Below are 23,898 nucleotides of genomic sequence, written 5' to 3'. Positions count from 1 at the left end.
TAAACTTCTAGCATACCTGAAGAAATAAGAAACGTCATCCCTAAAGTTGCTATAATTTATTGTCAGAAATTTTAATTATTTGAAAGAGAAAGAACCCCCATCCTTTGTTGACTTCTTAAATGCCTGCAGTGGCCAGGGATGGGTGGCAGCTGGAGCCAGGATCCAAGAACACAATCTAGGTCTCACACATGTGGCAGGAGTTCACATTATGAGCCATCACTGTTGCCTCCAAGGGTCCAAGTTGGTGAGAAGCTAGAGTCGGGAGTCAGAGCTGGGCATCTAACCCAGGCACATCCCGTGTGGGATGCAGGCATCTTAACTGCTATGCTAAACAGCTGTTTCCTGTTAGCAATTGTAGTAACCTTGTTTTTTTTTTTTTTTTTTTTTTTTTTTTTTTTTTTTATTTTATTTATTTTTTTTTTTTTATTTTTGACAGGCAGAGTGGACAGTGAGAGAGAGACAGAGAGAAAGGTCTTCCTTTTGCCATTGGTTCACCCTCCAATGGCCGCCGCGGTAGGCGCGCTGCGGCCGGCGCAGCGCGCTGATCCGATGGCAGGAGCCAGGTGCTTCTCCTGGTCTCCCATGGGGTGCAGGGCCCAAGCACTTGGGCCATCCTCCACTGCACTCCCGGGCCAAAGCAGAGAGCTGGACTGGAAGAGGGGCAACCGGGACAGGATCGGTGCCCCGACCGGGACTAGAACCCGGTGTGCCGGCGCCGCAAGGCGGAGGATTAGCCTAGTGAGCCGCGGCGCCGGCCGTAACCTTGTTTTAAGAGTGGAATCTAGAAGTGTAGTAGCAGTAATTTTTTGGCCCTGACTATTAGTAGATTGTTGGTGAGAGTGCTGTAATGTACATTGTAGGTATTAAATAGAAGGTCACTTTCACTTTAGGTTGGTGGAATACAAGATAGTTGAACCTTTTTTCTTCCAACATCTTTGTGTGTATGTATATTCAGATATACATAAATACTTCTGGAACAAAAATTATGTTAGATGTAATTTTAATTTTGGAGGTCTTTCTCATGAAATTTTAAAGTGGCAAAGTTAACATTCTGCTTATATTTCATCCAGAAAATATGTGCAGAAGCCCCAAAAAGATTTTTTGCTGGAAGACTCATGGGACAAAGTAACTAAATCTGAAACAATCTTTATAAGTGATTTTTGTTTAATGTTATAAAAACTAATACACCAGCAAATGAACAGAGTTAGGATTATATATAGTCACTATAAACCTTTATATTTGCTAAGATTTTTATGGTCATTTGTCATCCTAGTCATTAGCCAACTCTCAGTATTACACTATTTGAACTAAACTTGTTAATTTTTTCTTTATATAAAATAACTTTTTTTTTTGACAGGCAGAGTTAGACAGTGAGAGAGAGAGACAGAGAGAAAGGTCTTCCTTCTGTTGTTTCACCCCTCAAATGGCTGCTAGGCTGGCGCGCTGCGCCATCTGAAGCCAGGAGCCAGATGCTTCCTCCTGGTCTCCCATGCAGATGCAAGGCCCAAGCATTTGGGCCATCCTCCACTGCCCTCCCGGGCCACAGCAGAGAGCTGGACTTTAAGAGGAGCAACCAGGACTAGAACCAGCTCCCCTATGGGATGCTGGCACTGCAGGCAGAGGATTAACCTAGTGCGCCATGCGCTGGCCCCCTCTTTTTTTTTTTTTTTTTTTTTGACAGGTAGAGTGGACAGTGAGAGAGAGAGAGAAAGATCTTCCTTTTTTGTTGGTTCACCCCCCAAGTGGCCGCTGCAGCCAGCGCGCTGTGGCCGGTGCACCACGCCGATCTGAAGCTAGGATCCAGGCGCTTCACCTGGTCTCCCATGCGGGTGCAGGGCCCAAGCACTTGGGCCATCCTCCACTGCCCTCCGGGGCCACAGCAGAGAGCTGGACTGGAAGAGGAGCAACTGGGACAGAATCCGGCGCCCCAACCTGGACTAGAACCCAGGGTGCCGGCGCCGCAGGTGGAGGATTAGCCTAATGAGCCGCGTGCCGGCCTCCCCTCTTTTTTGGAGAGACAGAGAGGTCTTCATCTGCTAGTTCACTCCCCAAATGGTTGCTGTGGCTGGAGCTGGGCCGATCTGAAACCAGGATCCAGGAGCTTCTTCCGGGTCTCCCACATAGGTTCAGGGGCCCAAGCTTTTAGGCCATCCTCCACTGCTTTCTCAGGGCATTAGCAGAGAGTTGGATTGAAGTGGGGTAGCCGGAGCTCCAACCAGCATCCATATGGGATGCTGCCACCACAGGCAGAGAGTTAACCTAGTGCCGGCCCCCATAGTTACTGGGATATTGAACACCAATTGGAGACTAAATGCCCTTTTGGGATATTTACTAAGTCAACAAACAATTTCACCATGGTTCATTGTCGATTCATGCAACAGGCATTTCTAGGCAACTGATACACAAAAACGTGGAAAGCACTGACAGCTTTTACTTTTGTTTTGACATGACACTTAGAAGATTATTTTCTGACATTCATATTCTGATGGAAATTTATTTGATGTTTCTGGAGTTTCTGACTTAGTCTACACTAGAGAGCCCAAATCAAGATAATAGATAGTGAATGAATGTAAGTCAGTTCTGGGTTAGTTAAATACCCAAGAAAGTAAATGAAATATAAAAGTGGATACTTTAAAAAAAAGTAGTCTCAAAAGAAACCAAAAAACCTGTATGGCAAGCTAAATTACACTTGATTTGTTCACATATAGTATGCCTCTGTTTATAGCATAAAGGATATTTGAAGAATGGCATGGTTTTTCTTCATAATGTCAAAAATATGAGGGTACTTCAAAAAGTTCATGGAAAGTGAAATTAAAAGATTTATTTCATTTTACTTGAAAGTCAGTTACACAGAGAGAGGGGAAGTCAGAGAGACAGAGACAGAGACAGAGAGACAGACATGTTCCATCCGCTGGTTCTCTTCCCAGTTGGCTGCAACGCCGAAGATGTGCTGATCCGAAGCCAGAAGCCAGGAGCTTCCTCTGGGTCTTCCCACATGGGTGCAGGGTCCCAAGGGCTTGGTCCATCTTGTACTGCTTTCCCAGATCATAGCAGAGAGCTGGATTGGAAGTGGAGAGCTGGGATTCGAACTGGTGCCCATATGGGATCCCGGCACTGCAGGTGGTGGCTTTACCCCCTATGCCACAGCGCTGGCCCCGATAAGTTTATTTTGATATAAAAAATTGAAATCCATATATATGAGGAGTCTTTTGAATGAATATTATGAAAATGAACTCTTATTTTTGTTTTGGGAAGTCTTTGGCTGTGTCAAAGACTTTAAGCAGACCTCTGCTACCCATCATAGAGACAGACTCTAAACTTGTTCTACTGCAGAATACCTTCTGCTTTTACTTGTTCCATATGGTTTTTAGTTGCTTGTTAGTCTCTGAAATATTAGAGAAATTTCTCTTTAGAAATCCTCCTTTGGGGCTGGCGCCGCGGCTCACTAGGCTAATCCTCCGCCTTGCGGCGCTGGCACACCGGGTTCTAGTCCCGGTCGGGGCGCCAGATTCTGTCCCGGTTACCCCTCTTCCAGGCCAGCTCTCTGCTGTGGCCAGGGAGTGCAGTGGAGGATGGCCCAAGTGCTTGGGCTCTGCACCCCATGGGAGACCAGGAGAAGCACCTGGCTCCTGCCATCGGATCAGCACAGTGCACCGGCTGCAGCGCGCCAACCGCGGCGGCCATTGGAGGGTGAACTAACAGCAAGGGAAGACCTTTCTCTCTGTCTCTCTCTCTCTCTCTGTCCACTCTGCCTGTCAAAAAAAAAAAAAATCCTCCTTTGATTTATAACTCTTCTCATTTCTGTGAAAGCACCTGTAGTGTAGTGTACCCATGCTTTTTTTTTTTTTGTCTTTTTTTAACTTTTATTTAATAAATATAAATTTCCAAAGTACAGCTTTTGGATTACAATGGTTTTTTCTCCCCCATAACTTCCCTCCCACCCGTAACCCTCCCATCTCCTGCTCCCTCTCCCATTCCATTCACATCAAGATTCATTTTCAATTCTCTTTATATACAGAAGATCAATTTAGTATATAGTAAGTAAAGATTTCAACAGTTTGCACCCACACAGAAACACAAAGTGTAAAATACTGTTTGAGTACTAGTTATAGCATTAATTCACATTGTACAACACATTAAGGACAGAGATCCTACATGAGGAGTAAGTGCACAGTGACTCCTGTTGTTGACTTAACAAATTGACACTTGTTTATGGCGTCAGTAATCACCCTAGGCTCTTGTCATGAGTTGCCAAGGCTATGGAAGCCTTTTGAGTTCACCGACTCTGATCTTATTTAGACAAGGTCATAGTCAAAATGGAAGTTCTCTCCTCCCTTCAGAGAAAGGTACCTCCTCCTTTGATGGCCTGTTCTTTCCACTGGGATCTCACTCGCCAGAGATATTTCATTTAGGTGGTGTTTTTTCCTGCCAGAGTGTCTTGGCTTTCCATGCCTAAAATACTCTCATGGGCTCTTCAGCCAGATTCGAGTGCCTTAAGGGCTGATTCTGAGGCCAGAGTGCTCTTTAGGACATATCTGCCATTCTATGAGTCTGCTGTGTATCCTGCTTCCCATGTTGGATCGTTCTCTCCTTCTTAATTCTTTTTTTTTGACAGGCAGAGTGGATAGTGAGAGAGAGACAGAGAGAAAGGTCTTCCTTTTTGCCGTTGGTTCACCCTCCAATGGCCGCTGCAGCTGGCGCATCATGCTGATCCGAAGCCGGGAGCTTCTTCCGGACTCCCATATGGGTGCAGGGCCCAGAGACCTGAGCCATCCTCCACTGCCTTCCCGGGCCACAGCAGAGAGCTGGCCTGGAAGAGGGGCAACCGGGATAGAATCTGGTGCCCCAACTGGGACTAGAACCCGGTGTGCCGGCGCCGCAAGGCAGAGGATTAGCCTGTTAAGCCACGGCGCCGGCCCTCTCCTTCTTAATTCTGTCAGTTAGTATTAGCAGACACTAGTCTTGTTTATGTGATCCCTTTGACTCTTAGACCTATCATTATGATCAATTGTGAACTGAAATTGATCACTTGGCCTAGTGAGATGGCATTGGTACATGCAACCTTGATGGGATTGAATTGGAATCCCCTGGCATGTTTCTAACTCTACCATTTGGGGCAAGTCAGATTGAGCATGTCCCAAATTGTACCTCTCCTCCCTCTCTTATTCCCGCTCTTATATTTAACAGAGATCACATTTCAGTTAAGTTTAAACACCTAAGCATAATTGTATGTTAATTACAGAGTTCAACCAATAGTATTAAGTAGGACAAAAAAATACTAAAAGGGATAAAGTATTAAGTTGTTCATCAACAGTCAGGACAAGGGCTGATCTTTTCTAATACATATATTTCAGGTAAACCACAAAGGGGACAGGTTTAGTGCTGGGTAATTACCCTAAACCATTTTGTGATGGTAAAGGTGATTAATTAATCCTATTTTATAGACGAGGAAACAGTATTAGAGGAGTAGGGTAGTTTGTTCAAGTTTGTATAGGTAGTATATGAATATGATTGAGAAGCAGAGTTTGAACATCGGTTTTTCTGGTTGTAGAGCTTTTTGCTCTTTCGACCCTAGACAATGTCTTTTTTTATTATTATTATTTTTACTTATTTCAAAGGCAGAAAGATAGAGAGTTAGAGGTATTCCATTTGCTGGTTCACTCCTTACATGCCCATGACGACTGGATTGTGACCAGGAGCTAGAACTCATTCTGGGTTTTCCATGTGGATGACAAGGACCAAGCACTTAAACTATCACTTGCTGCTTCCCAGTGTGTACATTAGTAAGAAGTTGGAATTGGCATCACATACAGAACTGGGACCCAGGCATTCCAATATGGGATGTAGGTATCGCAGGCAGTGTCCTCTTTATCTTTAGGTAGAAATTGCTGTTCTGGCAGCTACCTGCCTCATTAATATATTCCATTCTCTTCTGGATATCGGTGCTCAGTCCATTCTTGTTTTAATTGAACTGCAAGCCTTAGCAATGCAAGCAGTTCTCATTTCTTCCAACGTTCTCCAGTCCCCCCCCCCCCCCTTTGTGACTTTGATGTGGAGGCTTTTTTCTAGTGGGTAGTTAAATAAACTGCACTATTCTGTTATCACACCTGTTACCCTGAAATGAAATAAGGAGGCCCATTTCCCATCTCTTTTTGATTTTGTTAAGTCTTTTTACCTCTTATTTAGGAAAAAATGCAAACTACAATAAAAACTGTAGACTGGAGCAGACATTCTGGCATTGGGGGTTAAGGTACTGCTTGAGATGCCTGCATCCCATGAGTGCATGGGATTGAGTCTGGCCTATGCTTCTGACCCACTTCCTGCTAATGCGTCTGGGAGGCAGCAGATGGTGGTCCAAGTACTTGGATTCTTGTCACCAGTGAGAGAGACCTGGATGGAGTTCCTGGCTCCTGACTTTGTCCTGGTCCAGCCTCGCTGTTTTGGGGGGATTTTGGAAATAAACCATGGGATGGAAGATGTCTCTCTTTCTCTGTCTCCTCCTCTCTCTCTCTGCCTTTCAAAGAAATAAATACACATTTTAAAATTTTTGTTAAAGTTGAGATTAATGTTCTTTGAATATCCAAGAAAATACTGTTTCATAAAAAGAAGACCCTTTAGTATCTTTTAACACCAGATCCCACATTATCAACCTAATTGATTTACCCTGGTAGCAACCCCTTACTGACAAACATTAAAATAACTCCTGGCCTGCGCCGTGGCTCAATAGGCTAATCCTCCGCCTTGCAGCGCCCACACACCGGGTTCTAGTCCCGGTTGGGGCACCGGATTCTGTCCTGGTTGCCCCTCTTCCAGGCCAGCTCTCTGCTGTGGCCCGGGAAGGCAGTGGAGGATGGCCCATGTCCTTGGGCCCTGCACCCCATGGGAGACCAGGATAAGCACCTGGCTCCTGCCTTCGGATCAGCGCGGTGAACCAACGGCAAAGGAAGACCTTTCTCTCTGTTTCTCTCTCTCTCACTGTCCACTCTGCCTGTCCAAAAAAAAAAAAAAAAAACCTCCTGAGGAATTGAAATAATTCATATTTATTACCCATTGGCATCAGCCCTGTCTCAGTTTCTGTAGAGTGTTGTACTCTGAGAGGTCAGGCTGACTTCTCATATCAGTGCATTCACTGCTTCTTCAGGGACAGGCTTCCAGACTTCCCTGGCATATGACTGTCCCATTGTGTGTTCTCATAACACCACGTGCCTCCTTCATATACTTGTATGGTGGTTGTTTTATATTTATTTGTATGATTCTTTGATTTGTGTCCATCTCTCCCACCACTAGATTAAAACTTTATGAGAGAAGAAACATGTCTCTTTGTTGTTTACCATTTGTCCCTACTGAGAAGGTGGTGAATAAATGCATTTTAAAGGAATGAGTGTCCCCCCTTTGAAGTTGGATGGACAGTGCTAATTTACATATAGTTTTAAGAATTGCTGCTCTGGATAGTGTAGATTTCATCCCTGGATTAAATTAGAACATCTGACAGTTATGTCCTTGGACAGTAATTCTTTGTTTCCTTATATAATTGCTTTTTCTTAATTGAATCCTGGCAGCCTGTCTGTTGGCACAAATTGAGGTATGCTGTAAACAACAAATTTATGTGAGTTAGAGATGTTTTTGAGGACAGCGTCCATCATATTAAGTACTTTCCATTATAATAGGTAATATTTATGAGTATTCAGAGGAGAAATTTCTCGGTGATCTTATTTCTTTGCTTACCTGGAGCAACTAGTCTGTTTTTTGTCTTTGAAGCACTATTTTCTTATGCCTAATCCTGTGTCCTAAAGCTCAGAGCCAAGTTTATAACTTACATCTAAAAATTAGTGATTTCTGACATACCCTCTTATAATCTAATCTCAATTTTAGTGTCATCCTTAATCTTTGGGATTTCAGCTGTGATTTGTTGCATATTTAATTTTTTTTCAATAAAAAGGCTCGATAAATACCTTTGAAGGAATAACACAAATGTCACTAGAGCTTAAAAATAAAAGCTAACGTAATGTGCTTGCTGGGCAATAAAAGAGTTCAGTGTGTCTCTCCACACTGACTGTAGTAGAGACAAGGAGAGAAATAAAAAAGTATTATCTGTTTGGAGGGAATCTATGTATTAAGATCTGATTGGTTCATTTGGTGTTTGGTGAATCTCTCGATTTTTTTCCTGCATGTGTCACAAAAGCACAGGGATTACTTAACAGAGGGATCTGATGTAGGATATGAAAGTCTGTTAAACTCCCGGACATACGGTCATCACTTGCATGCACATACTGGAAACTTGGAAGAGTTTCATATTAACAGTTCCCCCTTTTGCTCCTCAGTCCTATAGGGACACAACAGAAGGTTACATTTTTACTGCTGTGTCGGTTGACACTTAGCCTGACTGGCTATTAGAGTCTTCTTATATCCCTTCTATTGCAAAATAAGTTTTTGTACCATCAGTGAAATAGCAGCTACGTAGTAGCATAGATAGAGATGTATGGCTCTGGAGACTAGGAGAGTCACATACAGTTTCAAAAACAAAGAGGATTACTTGTAAAAAAAGTAAGAAAGGAATTCTCAATTATCTCTGAAGTAGAGCTATCTTAAATAGGATTAAACAAAATTTAGAAAGGTTGTCATAGGACTATGGAGCATGTTAGGCTGATTAAATAGTACTATATTGTTCATGTATTTTTGCTAAGTCTCATTCCTGAAAGAATCTGTATTTGGATTAAGGCTTTGACAGATTCAGATTCTAAGATTGGATCAAAGACAAAATCAATTTTTACTTGATTCAAGCTAGTTTCCATAAACTAAATACATTCCATAGAGTTTATTGTATACTATGATTTTCTCCAGTTGTCTCCAATCCAGATGTAACTCTGGAGAAAAAAATTCATTTTTAGCTTTATTTTTTACTTAAGTAATAGCTTCATTAAGATACAGTTAACCCTTTTAAAGTTTTAATATAACTAGATTTTACTTCAGAGTTATGTAGTCATCACCACTATCTCATTTTAGAACATTTTTATCACTCCAAAAAAAAAAAAACAAAAACAAAAACCCAATGCCCATTGGCAGTGACTCATTCTTCCCTCTATCAACCTGGCAGCACCTAATCTGTTTTCTGTCTCTTTCAATTTGTTCAAGAGATAAAATATTTAGGCTGGCACCACGGCTCACTAGGCTAATCCTCCGCCTGCAGCACCAGCACCCCAGGTTCTAGTCCCGGTTGGAGCGCCAGATTCTGTCCCGGTTGCCCCTCTTCCAGTCCAGCTCTCTGCTGTGGCACGGGAAGGCAGTGGAGGATGGCCCAAGTACTTGGGCCCTGCACCCACATGGGAGACCAGGAGAAGCACCTGGATCCTGGCTTCAGATTGGCGTAGCGCGCCGGCCGTAGCGGCCATTTGGGGAGTGAACCAACAGAAAAGGAAGACCTTTCTCTTTGTTTCTCTCTCTCTCACTAACTGTGCCTGTCAAAAAAAAAAAAAAAGATAAACTATTTAAAAAATATTTTTATTAAATGAACAGTTATATTCAATATTTGGTATATAAACATGAATATGCAGCTTTCCTAAAAAAGAAATGATTATTTTATATTAGTAAAAATTCACATGTATAATTGAATTACTTTTTAAAAATTATTTGAAGGGTAGATAGAGATTCCTCTCCCATTGGTTTACTTCCCAAATGCCCACAATAGTTGGGGCTGAGCCAGGACAAAGCCAAGAATCCTGGAACTAAATGCAGGTCTCAATGCAGTAGGTAGCAGGGGGCCAATTGCTTGAGCCATCACCTGCTGCCTCCCATGGTGTGCATTAGCAGGAACCTGGAATCAGTAGTGGAGTTGATACTTAAACCTAATATGGGTTGCAGCCATCACAAATGGCATTTTTTTTTTTTAAAGATTTATTTATTTGAGAGGCAGAGAGAGAGGTCTTCCATCCACTGGTTAAACTACACAAATGGCTACAATGGATAGAGCGGGGCCAATCCAAAGCCAGGATCCAGGAGCTTCTTCCAGGACTCCCACATGGGTACAGGGACCCAAGCACTTGGGCCATCTTCTATTGCTTTCCCAGGCCATTAGCAGGGAGCTGGCTTGGAAGTGGAGCAGCCAGAACTTGAACCAGCACCTATATGGGATGCAAGCGGAGGCTTAACTTACTACACCACAGCACTGACCCCACAAAATAGCATCTTAACCACTGCACCAAATAGCCACTCCCTTCTCTTTTTGATTTATAAAGTTCTTAAAAATGTCTTGAGGTTAGTAAAAGAAACAGTTCTTGTAATGGTGTCATTCATTCAAATCTAAGCATTCTTTTTGAAAACTTTTAAAAAATTTATTTGAGAGGCAGAAAGAGTGAGACAAATAGAGATCTTCCATCCAGTGGTTCACTCCCAAAATACCTACAGTAGTCAAGTCTGGGCCAGGCTGAAGCCAGGAATCTGGAATTCAGTCTGAGTCTCCAATGGGGATGGCAGGGAAGCCAAGTACTTGACCTGCTGCTTACCAGGGTGCACATTAGCAGGAGGCTGGAATTGAAAGCTGAACTGGGACTGGAAACCAGGAATGTTGATATGGGATGTTGGTGTCCCAAGCATAGGCTTAACTGCTGCACAAAATACCTGCCTTCTTAATTCTGTTATCTCTTCTGTTGATTTTTCTCAAGACCACGGAACTAGGTTAGTGTCTCACACATTACTAGATGCTCATTCAAGAAAGATTATTTTATTTTGGCGTCAGAGCTGGAATTAGAGCCCCGCTTTCCTCCTGTTAAATCTCCTTCTTTCTGTTATACCATACGTTTTATGTATGTACTCAAAGTTGAGGTGTTATTTATTTATTTTACAATTTTTTATTAGAGAGCCAAAGAGGGAGAGAGAGTTGCTATCCCCAGATGCTCACAGTGGCAGGGCTAGACCGGGCTAGTGGTTAGAACCCAATCACTTGAGTCATCACTGCTGGCTCCCAGGATTGGCATTAGCAACAGGAAACTAGAAGCTAGAGCCAGAACTGGATGTCAAACCCACACAGTGATAAAGGATGTGGCATCTTAAATGCTAGGCTAACCACATGTCCAAAACTGACATTTTATTTGTTCTTTTATTTGCTTTTTTTTTTTTTTTTTTGGATAACCAAATGAAAATTCAGAAGTTTAAATCGGTTGTGTGAATGCTGAAATCATAAATATGCTAAGAGAGAAGAATAAGTTTTTTAAAAACTTGTAGTGTTTTATGTCTAATATAAGATAAACAGTCCATATTTCACACTTAAAAAAAATTATATGAAGTTGCAAATAAATTCCCGTGTAGCATTTTTAGTTTGGATACCTTATATTTTTAAACAACTATAGTCAAATGCTAAATATGAATTAGTGATTTCCAATTATACAATTTTAAACCCATCATTTATTTATTTAAATTATTTAAGAGGCAGAGGGATACCCAGAGACAGGGAGTCTCCATATGCTAATTCACCTCAAAAATGTCCAAATCAGCCATGGCTGGGTCAGGCTGAATCCAGGAGCCAGGAACTCAATTCCAGTCTCCTATGTGGGTGGCAAGACCCCAACTACTTGAGCAATCATATGATGCCTCCCAGAGTCTGGGAAACTGTAATCAAGCTCAGAACTGAGACTCAAATCCAGTTATCTAATATGGGGTTTCTTAACTGCTAGGCCAAATACCTGCCCCCAGCTATAAATTTTTTTACTTTAAGGAACTCAAGTCAGGGAAGAAGGGTTGTGTAAGAAAGGATAAGCAATACTTACCTGGCAGGGAAGATACCATGATCACGAAGGTGGTTTTCCCAGGGCGAGGCTTATCCATTGCACTCCGGATGTGCTGACCCCTGCGATTTCCCCAAATGTGGGAAACTGGACTGCATAATTTGTAGTAGTGGGGGACTGCGTTCGTGCTCTCTCCTGTTTAAAAAAATAATAAAAAATTTAAAAAAAGAAAGAATAAACAGTCATAGATTTTGTTTTGTCATTTGTTTTTAAATTTGTGTGTGTGTGTAGTGGTAAAATACACAGTTCTTAAATGTATAGCTTGACGACTTTTTACAAATTATATATACAGGTCAATGTACAGAATATTTCAAAGCCCCAGTAAGAGTCTTTTAGTGGCCTCCCTCCCTTTTTTTTTTTTTTGTTCAAGGAGCCATCACTATTTTGACTTCTGTCACTATAGATTAGTTTTATCTGCTTTTGAAGTACATATAATGAAATCATGGAGCAGTATCCTGTCTGGCTTCTTTTGCTCATTGTTTATAAATTTCATCAATGTAGTTTTATGTAACGGTAGTTTCTTTGTAGCACTCTATTATATAAATAAAGTGCAATTTATGTCTATTAACCTTTTGATGGATATTTGGGGACTTACTGGTTGTTTTCTTTACTATTATGAAAAAGTCTACTAAAAGCATTCTTATATTTGTTTCTGGTGAATATGTATGCTGATTTTCTTGGGAAATAACATCATATAATTTTGTAAGAGCTCAAAACATTTCTATTGAAATCAATACAAGAAATGCCTCACAAGAAATTTTGAAGTCTTTGTAAAGTGGTTACCTCTTTTATTTCATGCAGGGGAAAATAACAGTTACTTTACAACCAGTCTAAGGTGGTATCATATGCCTGTTCTATAATGCAGGGGTCATGGGTATTATATATTCAGGCATTTAGTAAGAAGCTAGAAATAGTTTATGAAAGACAATTGTACTCTGCTTTCACCAACAAATAAAAAAGAAGCTATTTGATCATAATATGCTGAGTGCAGTAATAAGAGAGTAAGAGTTACTAGCTGAGTACTTCCAAACTGCTCCACTTCCAGTCTAGCTCCCTGCTAATTGCCTGGGGAAAGCAGTGGAAGATGGCTCGAGTACCTAGGTCCCTGCCACCCATATGGGAGATTGCTCTTGGCTCTGGCTTTGACCTGGCCCAGTGCTAGCCATCTTGGCCATCTGGGAAGTGAACCAGCAGATGGAAGATTGATCTCTCTCTACCTCTACTTTCAAATAAATTTTTAAAAAAATTTTTGTTTGAAAGGCAGTGATGGAGAGAGAAAAGGGGGGAGGAGGAGGGGGTTGGAGGAGAGAAAGAGATCTTCCATCTGCTGGTTCACTCCCCAGATGCCTGAAATATCCAGGGCTAGGCTAGGCTGAAGCCGGGTGGCAGGAACTCTGTCAAGGTCTCACATATTGTTGATAGGAATACAGGTATTGTACTACGGCCTCCCAGGTGCAGCCAGGTGCCTTAGCAGGAAACTGGATTGGAAGCAGAGGAGTGGGGACTCTATCTCAGCACTTTGATAATGAGATGTGAGTGTCCTAAGCAACAGCTCAACCCACTGTGCCACAAGTGGCTCCAAAGTGCTACAGTTGAACATTTGGCTTCTATAACTACAAAAAAAATCAAAATGTAAAAGTCATCTTTTTTTTTTTTTTTTTTTGACAGGCAGAGTGGACAGTGAGAGAGAGACAGAGAGAAAGGTCTTCCTTTTTGCCGTTGATTCACCCTCCAATGGCCGCCGCGGTAGCGCGCTGCGGCCGGCGCACCGCGCTGCTCCGATGGCAGGAGCCAGGTGCTTATCCTGGTCTCCCATGGGGTGCAGAGCCCAAACACTTGGGCCATCCTCCACTGCACTCCCTGGCCACAGCAGAGAGCTGGCCTGGAAGAGGGGCAACCGGGACAGGATCGGTGCCCCGACCGGGACTAGAACCCGGTGTGCCGGCGCCGCAAGGCGGAGGATTAGCCTGTTGAGCCACGGCGCCGGCTAAAAGTCATCTTTATCCTCTAATTGAGCTTCCAAATATACTAGAATTTGGAAAGTGGGATTAGGTTTATAATTTTGCCTTTCAGTTTTTTCAAATTGAGGAATTTACAGTTATTTTGTGTGTCAGGTTTTACCATATATTTACATATTAAAATTTATTTACTTATTAAAGTTTATTTTGTTGATAAGAAGTCTAGATGGCTTTTATTTTAAAGCTTTCTATGAACAGTTACGTTAAAATTTTCTTTCTGGAATTAGTGTTTCCTAAAGTAATTTAATTTTTTAAAGGTAGTTTAGTAGATGGTAACTAGTATAATAATTTGAAGTGGCACTGCATTTATTCATTCATTTTGTGAAAGGGTCAATCTAAAACAGAGGTTTGAAAACTTCAGCTGCTGAGAATGGCTCTTAAATTTTTAATGATTGTTAAAAAAAGAATTTTCAGCAAAAATATTCACATGGCCTAAAAATGTAAAATATTTGTTCATGCCTTTATAGAAAAAATGTCTAAATGAATATAATTTAAGTTCTTGGCACATACTTTTTTTCCTTTTGAAAAGTTTCTGTAAGATCTTTTTATAGTTGACATTTGAAAATTAAAATGTTCACTGTCTTCTACAGAGAAGATGGTGAATTAGAAGATGGTGAAATAGATGATGCAGGATTTGAAGAAACACAACAACAGGAAGCGAAAGAGGATAAAAAGCAGAGAAATGAGAAAAATGAGAAAAATGAGAAATCCTACAGAAAATCAAGGAAAAAACACAAGAAAGAAAGAGAGAAGAAAAAATCCAAAAGGAGAAAACGTGAGAAACATAAGGTTAGTTAAAATCTACTTTTAAAAAATTCTTTTGGTAAATTTCCATGAAATATAAAATACTGAAAATTAGAACCTGTAAGTCAGTGGCTGCTTTCTTATGATGTGTATGGGTTAGATATTTTATTTATATGTTTAACAAAGTTTGTAAATGCAGAGATTATATGAATTATCTTAAGATTTTTAAAAATCAAGATAAATTGTACTGCAGATTAAAATAAATAGTCTTTTACTAGAAGGGAGATTGCATGCAAGGATATTGGGAGGTTAAAGGAAGAAGGTTTCATTCTCTGCAGATATAGTTCGGCAGCATTTTGTTTGTCCGTTCATGTATGTATTCACTCATATGCATTCAGTGCCTACTCTGGAAGTCACTGTGCTACATGATGAGCGTTGTAGTGGTGTGTGAAGCAGTTACATCTTACAGAGATTATATTGAAGCAGGAAGGACAGAAGCAGTAATCAAAGGAAAAAAATAGATGTTATCAAGAAAGCAATAGGGTGCTGGATGGAAAATAATGTGGGTTTGGGGTGGGAAAGACGGGGAACCTATGTTGACAGAGAGATCAGGAAAAAGTTGGCAGCAGTGATGGGGCAGTTTTTGAAATTCTCTTTATTTCCCTCATTAAAACAGAATAACTAGAATAGTAAAACCAAAAATTCATGGACAACATCTACAGAAAAATGAAGTAACAACTTATCCCCAGAAACCTCAAAATTACAAATGGGTTGAGTTAAACCATATACAGTAACAAGACCAGTGTAGTATCAGCAACTGTGCAGAACAAAGCAGGGGGAGAGGGATAGGACTTTTAGAAAACAAATTGCCAACAGTCCTTTATCTCAAGTGGTAGATTCCCACTCAGCATGGAAAGCTATTGGGTCAGTCTGGGAACAGCAACAAAAGCCAGGAGAGACTTTAATAGCTCCAGTTTACACATGAGTGTCAGGTGGCTACAGAAAACTGGATGATGCTGGAATGCTCTGGGCTTGATGAACTCTTAGTACTAATCAACCAAGTACTTTTCTAAGACAGAATCACTCACTTAAGAAGTAACCTCTGGGGCTGGCGCTGTGGTACAGCGGGTTAAAGCCCTGGCTTGAAGTGCTGGCATCCCATGTGGGCGCCAGTTCTAGTTCTGGCTGCTCTTCTTCCGTTCCAGCTCTCTGCTATGGACTGGGAAAGCAGTAAAAGATGGCCCAAGTCCTTGGGCCCATGCACTGAAGTGGGAGACCCGGAGGAAGCTGCTGGCTCCTGGCTTCGGATCAGTGCAGCTCTGGCCGTTGCGGCCATCTGGGGAGTGAACCAGTGGATGGAAAACCTCTCTCTGTCTCTGCCTCTCTCTGTAACTCTCTTTCAAATAAATAAAATAAATCTTTAAAAAAAAGATAACTTCTAGGAATAGAATCCAAATTGAGACCTAGGCATACTGAGTCCAAGGAAGAAATGTTCAGTTAACAAATGGAGGGAGCAGGAAAGGCACAGCCAGAAAATGCGCAGCCCTGCCAACAGCAGGAGAGAGCTCCAGAGCCTTGGTGCTAGGGAAGCTTCCCAGCCTGCTCCATCCCCCTTTCCCACAAATAGTGAGAGAAGACTGTTATCTTATTCCGTGGAAGTTATAAGAACAAAGAGAATAAGGAGGTACTACTGTTTTCTAGAAAAGAAAGAATGCTCACAAAACATATGAAAAATCTTAATTTCAAAATAATAAAAAGTTAAGGAAACAATACAAGCCATGATCAGATAACACAAATAGAATTTGGAAAACAAAGTTCTTTCGCCATCTAGGTAAAAAGATCAAATATCTGGGCCGGCGCCGTGGCTCAACAGGCTAATCCTCTGCCTTGTGGCGCCGGCACATCGGGTTCTAGTCCCGGTCGGGGCGCCGGATTCTGTCCCGGTTGCCCCTCTTCCAGGCCAGCTCTCTGCTGTGGCCCTGGAGGGCAGTGGAGGATGGCCCAAGTGCTTGGGCCCTGCACCCGCATGGGAGACCAGGAGAAGCACCTGGCTCCTACCTTCGGATCAGCGCGGTACGCCGGCCACGGCCGCCATTGGAGGGTGAACCAACAGCAAAGGAAGACCTTTCTCTCTGTCTCTCTCTCTCACTGTCCACTCTGCCTGTCAAAAAAAAAAAAAAATTAAAAAAACAAACAAACAAATCTCTGTGTTGGATGTTGGCTTTGCAGTTAGACATCCTCATTGTATATCAGAGTACCTGAGTTTGATTTTTGGCTTCAGGTCCTGTGTCCAGCTTGCTGATAATATAGACACTGGGAGGCAGTGGTGGTGGCTCAAGTAATTAGGTTCCTACCACCCACATGGGAGACCTGGGTTGAGTTCCCAGCTCCTGGATTGAGCTCAGCCCAGCCCCAGCTATTAGGGCATTTGAGGAGATAGCCAGCTGATTGGCATTTTTTTCTATCTGTTTCTCTGCCTCTCAAACAAATAATATTTTTTTTAAAAAGACCAAGTTATTAACTGAGAATAAAAAGATAATCAGGCTATTATCCTGGGAATGAAAGGGAGAGAGGAAATGAGGTTATTGCCTAATTTCATTTGTTCCTATTTGCAAATAAATTGGATGGAAAAATAGACTAAAGTTATTCGATAAAGGTAGCATGGAAAAATCATTCAAATAAAAACCTTTCTAAGTACCAATGCAAAATCCAACTCTGCTATGTATAAGAGAGAAATATGGAGCCTGTGTTGTGGCTTAGTGTATTAAACTTCCAGCTGTGATAATGTCATTCCATATGGGCACTGGTTCAGGTCCCAGCTGCTCCACAAGTCATCCAGCTCCCTGCTAATGCTCCTGAGAAATCAGCAGAGGATGGCACAGGTACATGGGACTCTGCTACCCTTGTGGGAGACCCAGATGAAGTTATGGCATCTAGGCTTCTCCTGGCCCAGCCCTGGCCATTGCAGCCATTTGGGGAGTGAACCAGTGGAAGATCTCCCTTTCTTTCCTTCTCTCTGTGTAATTCTGCCTTTCAAATATATACAGATAATGGGAAAACTCTACCAGGAAAATGCAAAGAAAGAGAAGGCAGAAGTCACACTGCTAACAACTGAGAAAGTCAAATTTAGGTCAAAAACCCCTTGAAAGAAACAAAGAAGAGCATTTTTATAATGTTAAAGGTTACAATTTATGATAAAGATATGTTATTAATACAGCAGAAGTAGACAGAACATAATACCTAGCATATCCAACATACCTATTTACCTCTTTTTTTTTTTTTAAGATTTATTTATTTATTTGAAAGAGTTACACAGAGAGAGGAGAGACAGAGAGAGAGAGAAGTCTTCCATCCACTGGTTCACTCCCCAATTGGCCGCAACGACCAGAGCTGCGCCAATCTGAAGCCAGAAGCCAGGAGCTTCTTCCGAGTCTCTCACGATGGGTGCAGGGGCCCAAGGACTTGGACCATCTTTCACTGCTTTCCCAAGCCATAGTAGAGAGCTGGATCAGAAGTGGAGCAGCCAGGTCTCGAACTGGTGCCCATATGGGATGCCAGTGCTTCAGGCCAGGGCGTTAACCCACTGCGCCGCAGTGCCGACCCCCCCATATACCTCTTTTTTTTTTTTTTTAATTTTTGATAGGCAGAGTGGACAGTGAGAGAGAGACAGAGAGAAAGGTCTTCCTTTTGCCGTTGGTTCACCCTCCAGTGGCCGCTGCGGTAGGCGCGCTGCGGCCGGTGCACTGCGCTGATCCGATGGCAGGAGCCAGGTGCTTCTCCTGGTCTCCCATGCGGGTGCAGGGCCCAAGCACTTGGGCCATCCTCCACTGCACACCCTGGCCACAGCAGAGAGCTGGCCTGGAAGAGGGGCAACCGGGACAGGATCAGTGCCCCAACTGGTACTAGAACCCGGTGTGCCGGCGCCGCAAGGCGGAGGATTAGCCTAGTGAGCCGCGACGCCGGCACCCCATATACCTCTTAATCTAAGAGATCAATCAGATGGTTAGGATGTGGAATATATTTTATAAATACTCATGTGCACAGCTTTAAAATTTTTGTACCAAAATAAACTTATCTTTTAATTCTATCTTCTGTGAGCATTGTATTAATACCCTCGTATTAATACAGCTTGGAATCCTGAGAATGTATCTTACTTTGAACTACACTTGGAATAATCATAAAAACTGACCATATCATGGATTACAAAGAAAACTACAGATCATTCAGTGGAACAGAAATAGTACAAAGAGCCGTCTCAAACCACAGTACAACGAAACTAATGATAATAAAATAAGAAACAAAAATGTCTTTCTGTTTGGTAATTTAATACTTGCTGTAAGTAGCCTGTGAAACATAGGGACACACAGATGAAAATTGCAGAAATCTATGAAAATAATGATAAAATCTTAATATATCAGTATCCTGGGAATATAGCTAAAGCAGTTGTCTGAAAAAAAATTATGTTTCTATTAATCTGTTTTCTGTTGCTATAACAAAAGACCTGAAGCTGGATACTTACAAAGAAAATAAATTTGTTTGATTTACAGTTTTGGAGACTGAAAATCCAAGATTGGATGGCCACATCCATTCAGCCTTTGGCAGGGGCTCTCTGGGCTGCATCACAAAATGGAAAGGGAACGGGCTGTATGTAGAAGGGACCAAGTGGGTGAAGTGTCCTCACTTTATAGCAACCCATTCTCAAGAGATTTAACTCATTTTGGGAGACGAGCATTAATCTCTTCCAAGTACAGTGGCCCCCAGAGACCTCATTACCTTACACTAGGTCTCACCTCTTAAAGCTACCACTTCACTGAAGACCAAGCCTCTAGCACCTGAGCCTTGGGGGCATTGCATCTAAACCATAGCAGTATTCTAGTATCAAGTGTCCATAGTGATGAAAATGGGGGAAAAGGTAAACTTAATACCCAGCTTGAAAAGCTAGAAGAACAAAGCAAAAAAAAAAAAAAAAAAAAAAAAACCAAAAACAAAGGAAAATTAAGTATGTAAGAAAATTACAGTTAGAACTTAATGAGTTAGAATAAAAAACCAGTAATTTTTAGGAAGATCAACAACATGAATTTTAAAATAAGGAGTGCTGAGAGTTTGATAGTGACATAAACACAAAAGTGGAACCACTTTTTTAGTCAGGATAAATTTCAGATAGATCAAAGATTTAAATGTTAAAAATGAAACTATATAAGTGATAGAATAAGTGAATGTACTCTATTATCTGGGAGTGAAGAAACTTTGTTACATATAATCCAGTCTGAGTCCCAGCTGCTCCACTTCTCCAGCTCCTTGCTAATGTGCCTGGGAAGGCAGTGGAAGATGGCCCAAGTACTTGGGCCCCTACCACCCAAGCAGGAGACCAGGATGGAGTTCTGGGCTCCTCTTTGGTCTGGTCAGCCTGGCCCATCGTGCATTGTAAGTGAACCAAAGAATGAAAAAAATCTCTCTCTCTCCCTTCACCTCTGTTTGTCACTTTCCTATTCAAATAAGTAAATCTTGGGGAAAAAAAGAAAAAAGGGGGAGAGCAGTTAGTATCTGAGTTGATGTGGAAAAAAGATATTTGGAAAGAAGATAAAATATTTCCAGTGATGAGGAATATCAAGACTAGAAGCTTCAGGAGCATCTCATATGTGAAAGAGACCTATGGAAGTAACTAAACTGCTTGTTCTCATTGTACAGGAGGCAGGACAAAGGTGAGACAAGCCAGTCTTGGGAAGGTTTGGAAAATAACAAAGCTGGTTAATACTGATGTACTAATATAAAGAAAATGTCTTAGTAAGTCTTGTTTGCATGGAAAGTGGCATTTTAGGAAATTTAACCAGGGTGCAGGGTGGACTGGATGTTTGAGAAATGTGAAGCAGATAATACAGGAAATGGCTTTATTTTAATTAGCCATAGGAGTACATTTGTATTACTGTTTGTACATGTTTACCAAAGAAACATGAAGTTAACTTATTTTTAATTCAGTCATGACAAAAATACATAAAAAGAGAAGATATTCTTAGGTATGTGCAAACAAGTAATGCTACACCTCTAGTAACTATTAAACTTTCTCCCTACAAGATTTATTATTCATTTGTTTACTTTTGTTAATTATTTGTCCTATACAAGCTTTTGTTTTAGACTATATTGAATTTGTTTGATAGTTTGTAGAATGAGAGGTTGATCCAAGTTTGTGGTGGTAAGAATGGTAAAGAATAGGGCTGGCACAATGGTGAAGAATAGGGCTGGCGCCACGGGCGCCGGCACCCCAGGTTCTAGTCTTGGTCAGGGCGCCAGATTCTGTCCTGGCTGCTCCTCTTCCAGTCCAGCTCTTTGCTGTGGCCCCGGAAGGCAGTGGAGGGTGGCCCAAGAGCTTGGGCCCTGCACCCGCATGGGAGACTGGGAGGAAGCACCTGGCTCCTGGCTTTGGATCGGCTCAACGCGCCAGCTGTAGCGGCCATTTGGGGAGTGAACCAATGGAAGGAAGACTTTTCTCTCTGTCTCTCTTTTTGTCTAACTCTGCCTGTCAAAAAAAAAAAAAAAAGAATGGTGAAGAATAGATAAATCTAAGAAGTTGCAGAAGGGGTTCATGAAACTTGCAGAAAAATAAAAAGAATTAAACAAAGAAGACTCCTACATTTTTAGCCAAGAGGGGATTATTATTAATAGATAAATGTCAGAAACAGAAAATGGATAATCCTAGTTTAGGGAAAAAAAACAATGGAATTTAATTTAGATATGATTAGTTTAGAGCAAATATGAAATGCACAGAAGGAGTACATTATGGATTGGAAATAAGAGGAGAGTTCCCATTGGGAGTGTAGTCTTTGCAGTAATTTTGAAAGGTCCAGGAGAGCTGAACTCTTAAGAGACTGCTTTCTCCAAGAAGAGGTGGAAGAGAACAGAACCATTGGATATTGGGAGGAAAGCAGTACAAAGTGAAACAGGAAAGGCTTCAGAAGTGTGAAAAGCTTTTTCTTTTGTAAACATGCCAAATAGCTTCTGTATGCCTCTGAGAAATATTTGATCTCACCAAGAAGTCAGAAAAATATTTCAAGAGTCTTTGAATATGATTTTTTTTTTTTTTGACAGGCAGATTGGACAGTGAGAGAGAGAGACAGAGAGAAAGATCTTCCTTTGCTGTTGGTTCACCCTCCAATGGCCGCCGCGGCCAGCGCTCTGCGGCCGGTGCACTGTGCTGATCCGAAGGCAGGAGCCAGGTGCTTCTCCTGGTCTCCCATGGGGTGCAGGGCCCAAGCACTTGGGCCATCCTCCACTGCACTCCCTGGCCACAGCAGAGAGCTGGCCTGGAAGAGGGGCAACCGGGACAGAATCCGGCGCCCCGACCGGGACTAGAACCCGGTGTGCTGGCGCTGCAAGGCAGAGGATTAGCGTGTTGAGCCATGGCACCGGCCCTGAATATGCTCTTAAAAATAATTATTTTCTTGTAAGGGATATGTACTCCAAGAAAATTAGACAGTTATGAAATATAAAATGAAAAGGGAACAACCTCTATAATTAAACTTACTAAGAATAATCATTGTTAACATTTTGGTGTATTTTTTTTTTTGTATCTTTATTTCTGTTTTTGTTCTTAATATTGGAAATAATACTTTTTTATACTTAAATTTTCACTTAATATTTAATATAAAAGATAACTTTTGTGTTACTATAAAAATCTTTCAAAATATCAGTTTAATAGACTGTTAGGTACTGCATTTTAATAAACCATTCTCTTATTGTTGGGCAGCAAGTTGTTTGTAGTAAATCTTGAGGGATAGGTAGATATTAGTGAGCTATCCAAGAAGACAGAGACTACTAAAGCAGAGAAATGTGACAATTATAGCATATATAAAGTCCTCTAAGTCCTTAAATTCTTTCTGTCACTTTTTGAATATTGAAGGGAATCACTCAGTAGCTTTCCTATTAATTGGATTTTTTTTAAAAGATTTTTTTATTTATTTGAAAGACAGAGCCCCAGAGAGGTGGAGACAGAGAGAGAAAGAGAAGTCTTCCATTCTGCTGGTTTACTCCCCAAATGTCCATGACTACTGGAGCTGGGCTGATCTGGAGCCAAGAGCCTCCTCTGGGTCTCCCATGCTGGGAGGGGCCCAAGCATTTGGGCCATCTTCTACTGCTTTCCCAGGCCACAGCAGAGAGCTGGATGGGAAATGGAGCAGCCAGGACTAGAACCAGTGCCCCCATGGGATGCCAGCCCCGTGGCTTTACCCACTACGCCACAGCACCGGCCCCATTAATTGGAATTTTTTTTTTTTATTTGACAGGTAGAGTTATAGACAGAGAGACAGAGACAGAGGGAAAGGTCTTCCTTCCATTGGTTCACCCCCCAAATGGTTACTACGGCTGGCGCGCTGCGCCGATCCGAAGCCAGGAGCCAGGTGCTTCTCCCTGGTCTTCCGTGCGGGTGTAGGGGCCCAAGCTCTTGGGCCATCCTCCACTGCCCTCCCAGGCCACAACAGAGAGCTGGACTGGAAGAGGAGCAACTGGGACTAGAACCTGGCACCCATATGAGATGCTGGCGCCGCAGGCGGAGGATTAACCAAGTGAGCCACAGCACTGGCCCTGGATTTTTTTTTTTTTTTTTTTTTTTAAGATTTATTTTATTTGCTTGAAAGCGTTACACACAGAGAGAAGGAGAGGCAGAGAGAGAGAGAGAGAGGTCTTCCATCCTTTGGTTCACTCTCCAATGGGCTACAATGGCCAGAGCTGTGCTGATTCAAAGCCAGAAGTCATGAGCTTCTTCTGAGCCTCCCACATGGGTGCAGGGGCCCAAGGATTTAGCCATCTTCCGCTGTTTCCCAGGAGTATTAACAAAGAGCTGGATTGGAAGTGGAGCAGCTGGGACTTGAACCAGCACCCATTTGGGATGCCAGCACTGCAGGCCTTACCCGCTATGCCACAGCACTTTCCCCAACGCTTATATGTCTTTTATACTTTTTTTTTTTTTAAGATTTTATTTATTTATTTGAGAGGTAGAGTTACAGACAGTTACAGACAAATAGGAGCTGTGCTGATCCGAAGCCAGGAGCCAGGAGCTTCTTCTGGGTCTCTCACGTGGGTGCAAGTGCCCAAGCCCTTGGGCCACCTTCTACTGCTTTCCCAGGCCATAAGAGAGAGCTGGATTGGAAGAGAAGCAGCTGGGACTAGAACCGGTGCCCATATGGGATGCCAGTGCCACAGTCAGAGGATTAACCTACTGCGCCATGGCGCTGGCCCCAAATCTTTTACACTCTTCACTCACTGTAGGGTGATGTGATGCTGATTATAAGGAGTCATTTTAAGTAAAAATAAATTAAGGGGGTCGGCGCCGCGGCTCAATAGGCTAATCCTCCGCCTGCGGCGCCGGC

General features: G+C 42.1%; 1 protein-coding gene and 1 non-coding gene across 2 annotated transcripts in view; both read left to right on the top strand.

The window, feature by feature from the left end:
* ZC3H6 (zinc finger CCCH-type containing 6) overlaps window positions 1-23,898 on the top strand; it is a 73,665-nt gene that overhangs the window by 7,949 nt on the left and 41,818 nt on the right. Inside the window, exon 2 of the mRNA XM_062209842.1 lies at window positions 14,386-14,584. Within this exon, the coding sequence (XP_062065826.1) occupies window positions 14,386-14,584 (199 nt within the window). The remainder of the gene's footprint in view (window positions 1-14,385; window positions 14,585-23,898) is intronic.
* On the top strand, window positions 11,752-11,915 carry LOC133773103 (U1 spliceosomal RNA). The gene has a single exon (XR_009867887.1). It is a non-coding gene; the product is annotated as a U1 spliceosomal RNA (small nuclear RNA).

This window comes from Lepus europaeus, chromosome 13 (genome assembly GCF_033115175.1).
Source record: "Lepus europaeus isolate LE1 chromosome 13, mLepTim1.pri, whole genome shotgun sequence".
NCBI classification, from domain to species: Eukaryota; Metazoa; Chordata; class Mammalia; order Lagomorpha; family Leporidae; genus Lepus; species Lepus europaeus.
The sequence above is the reverse complement of the archived record's forward strand: the minus strand, read 5'-3'. Positions and strand labels throughout refer to the sequence as shown.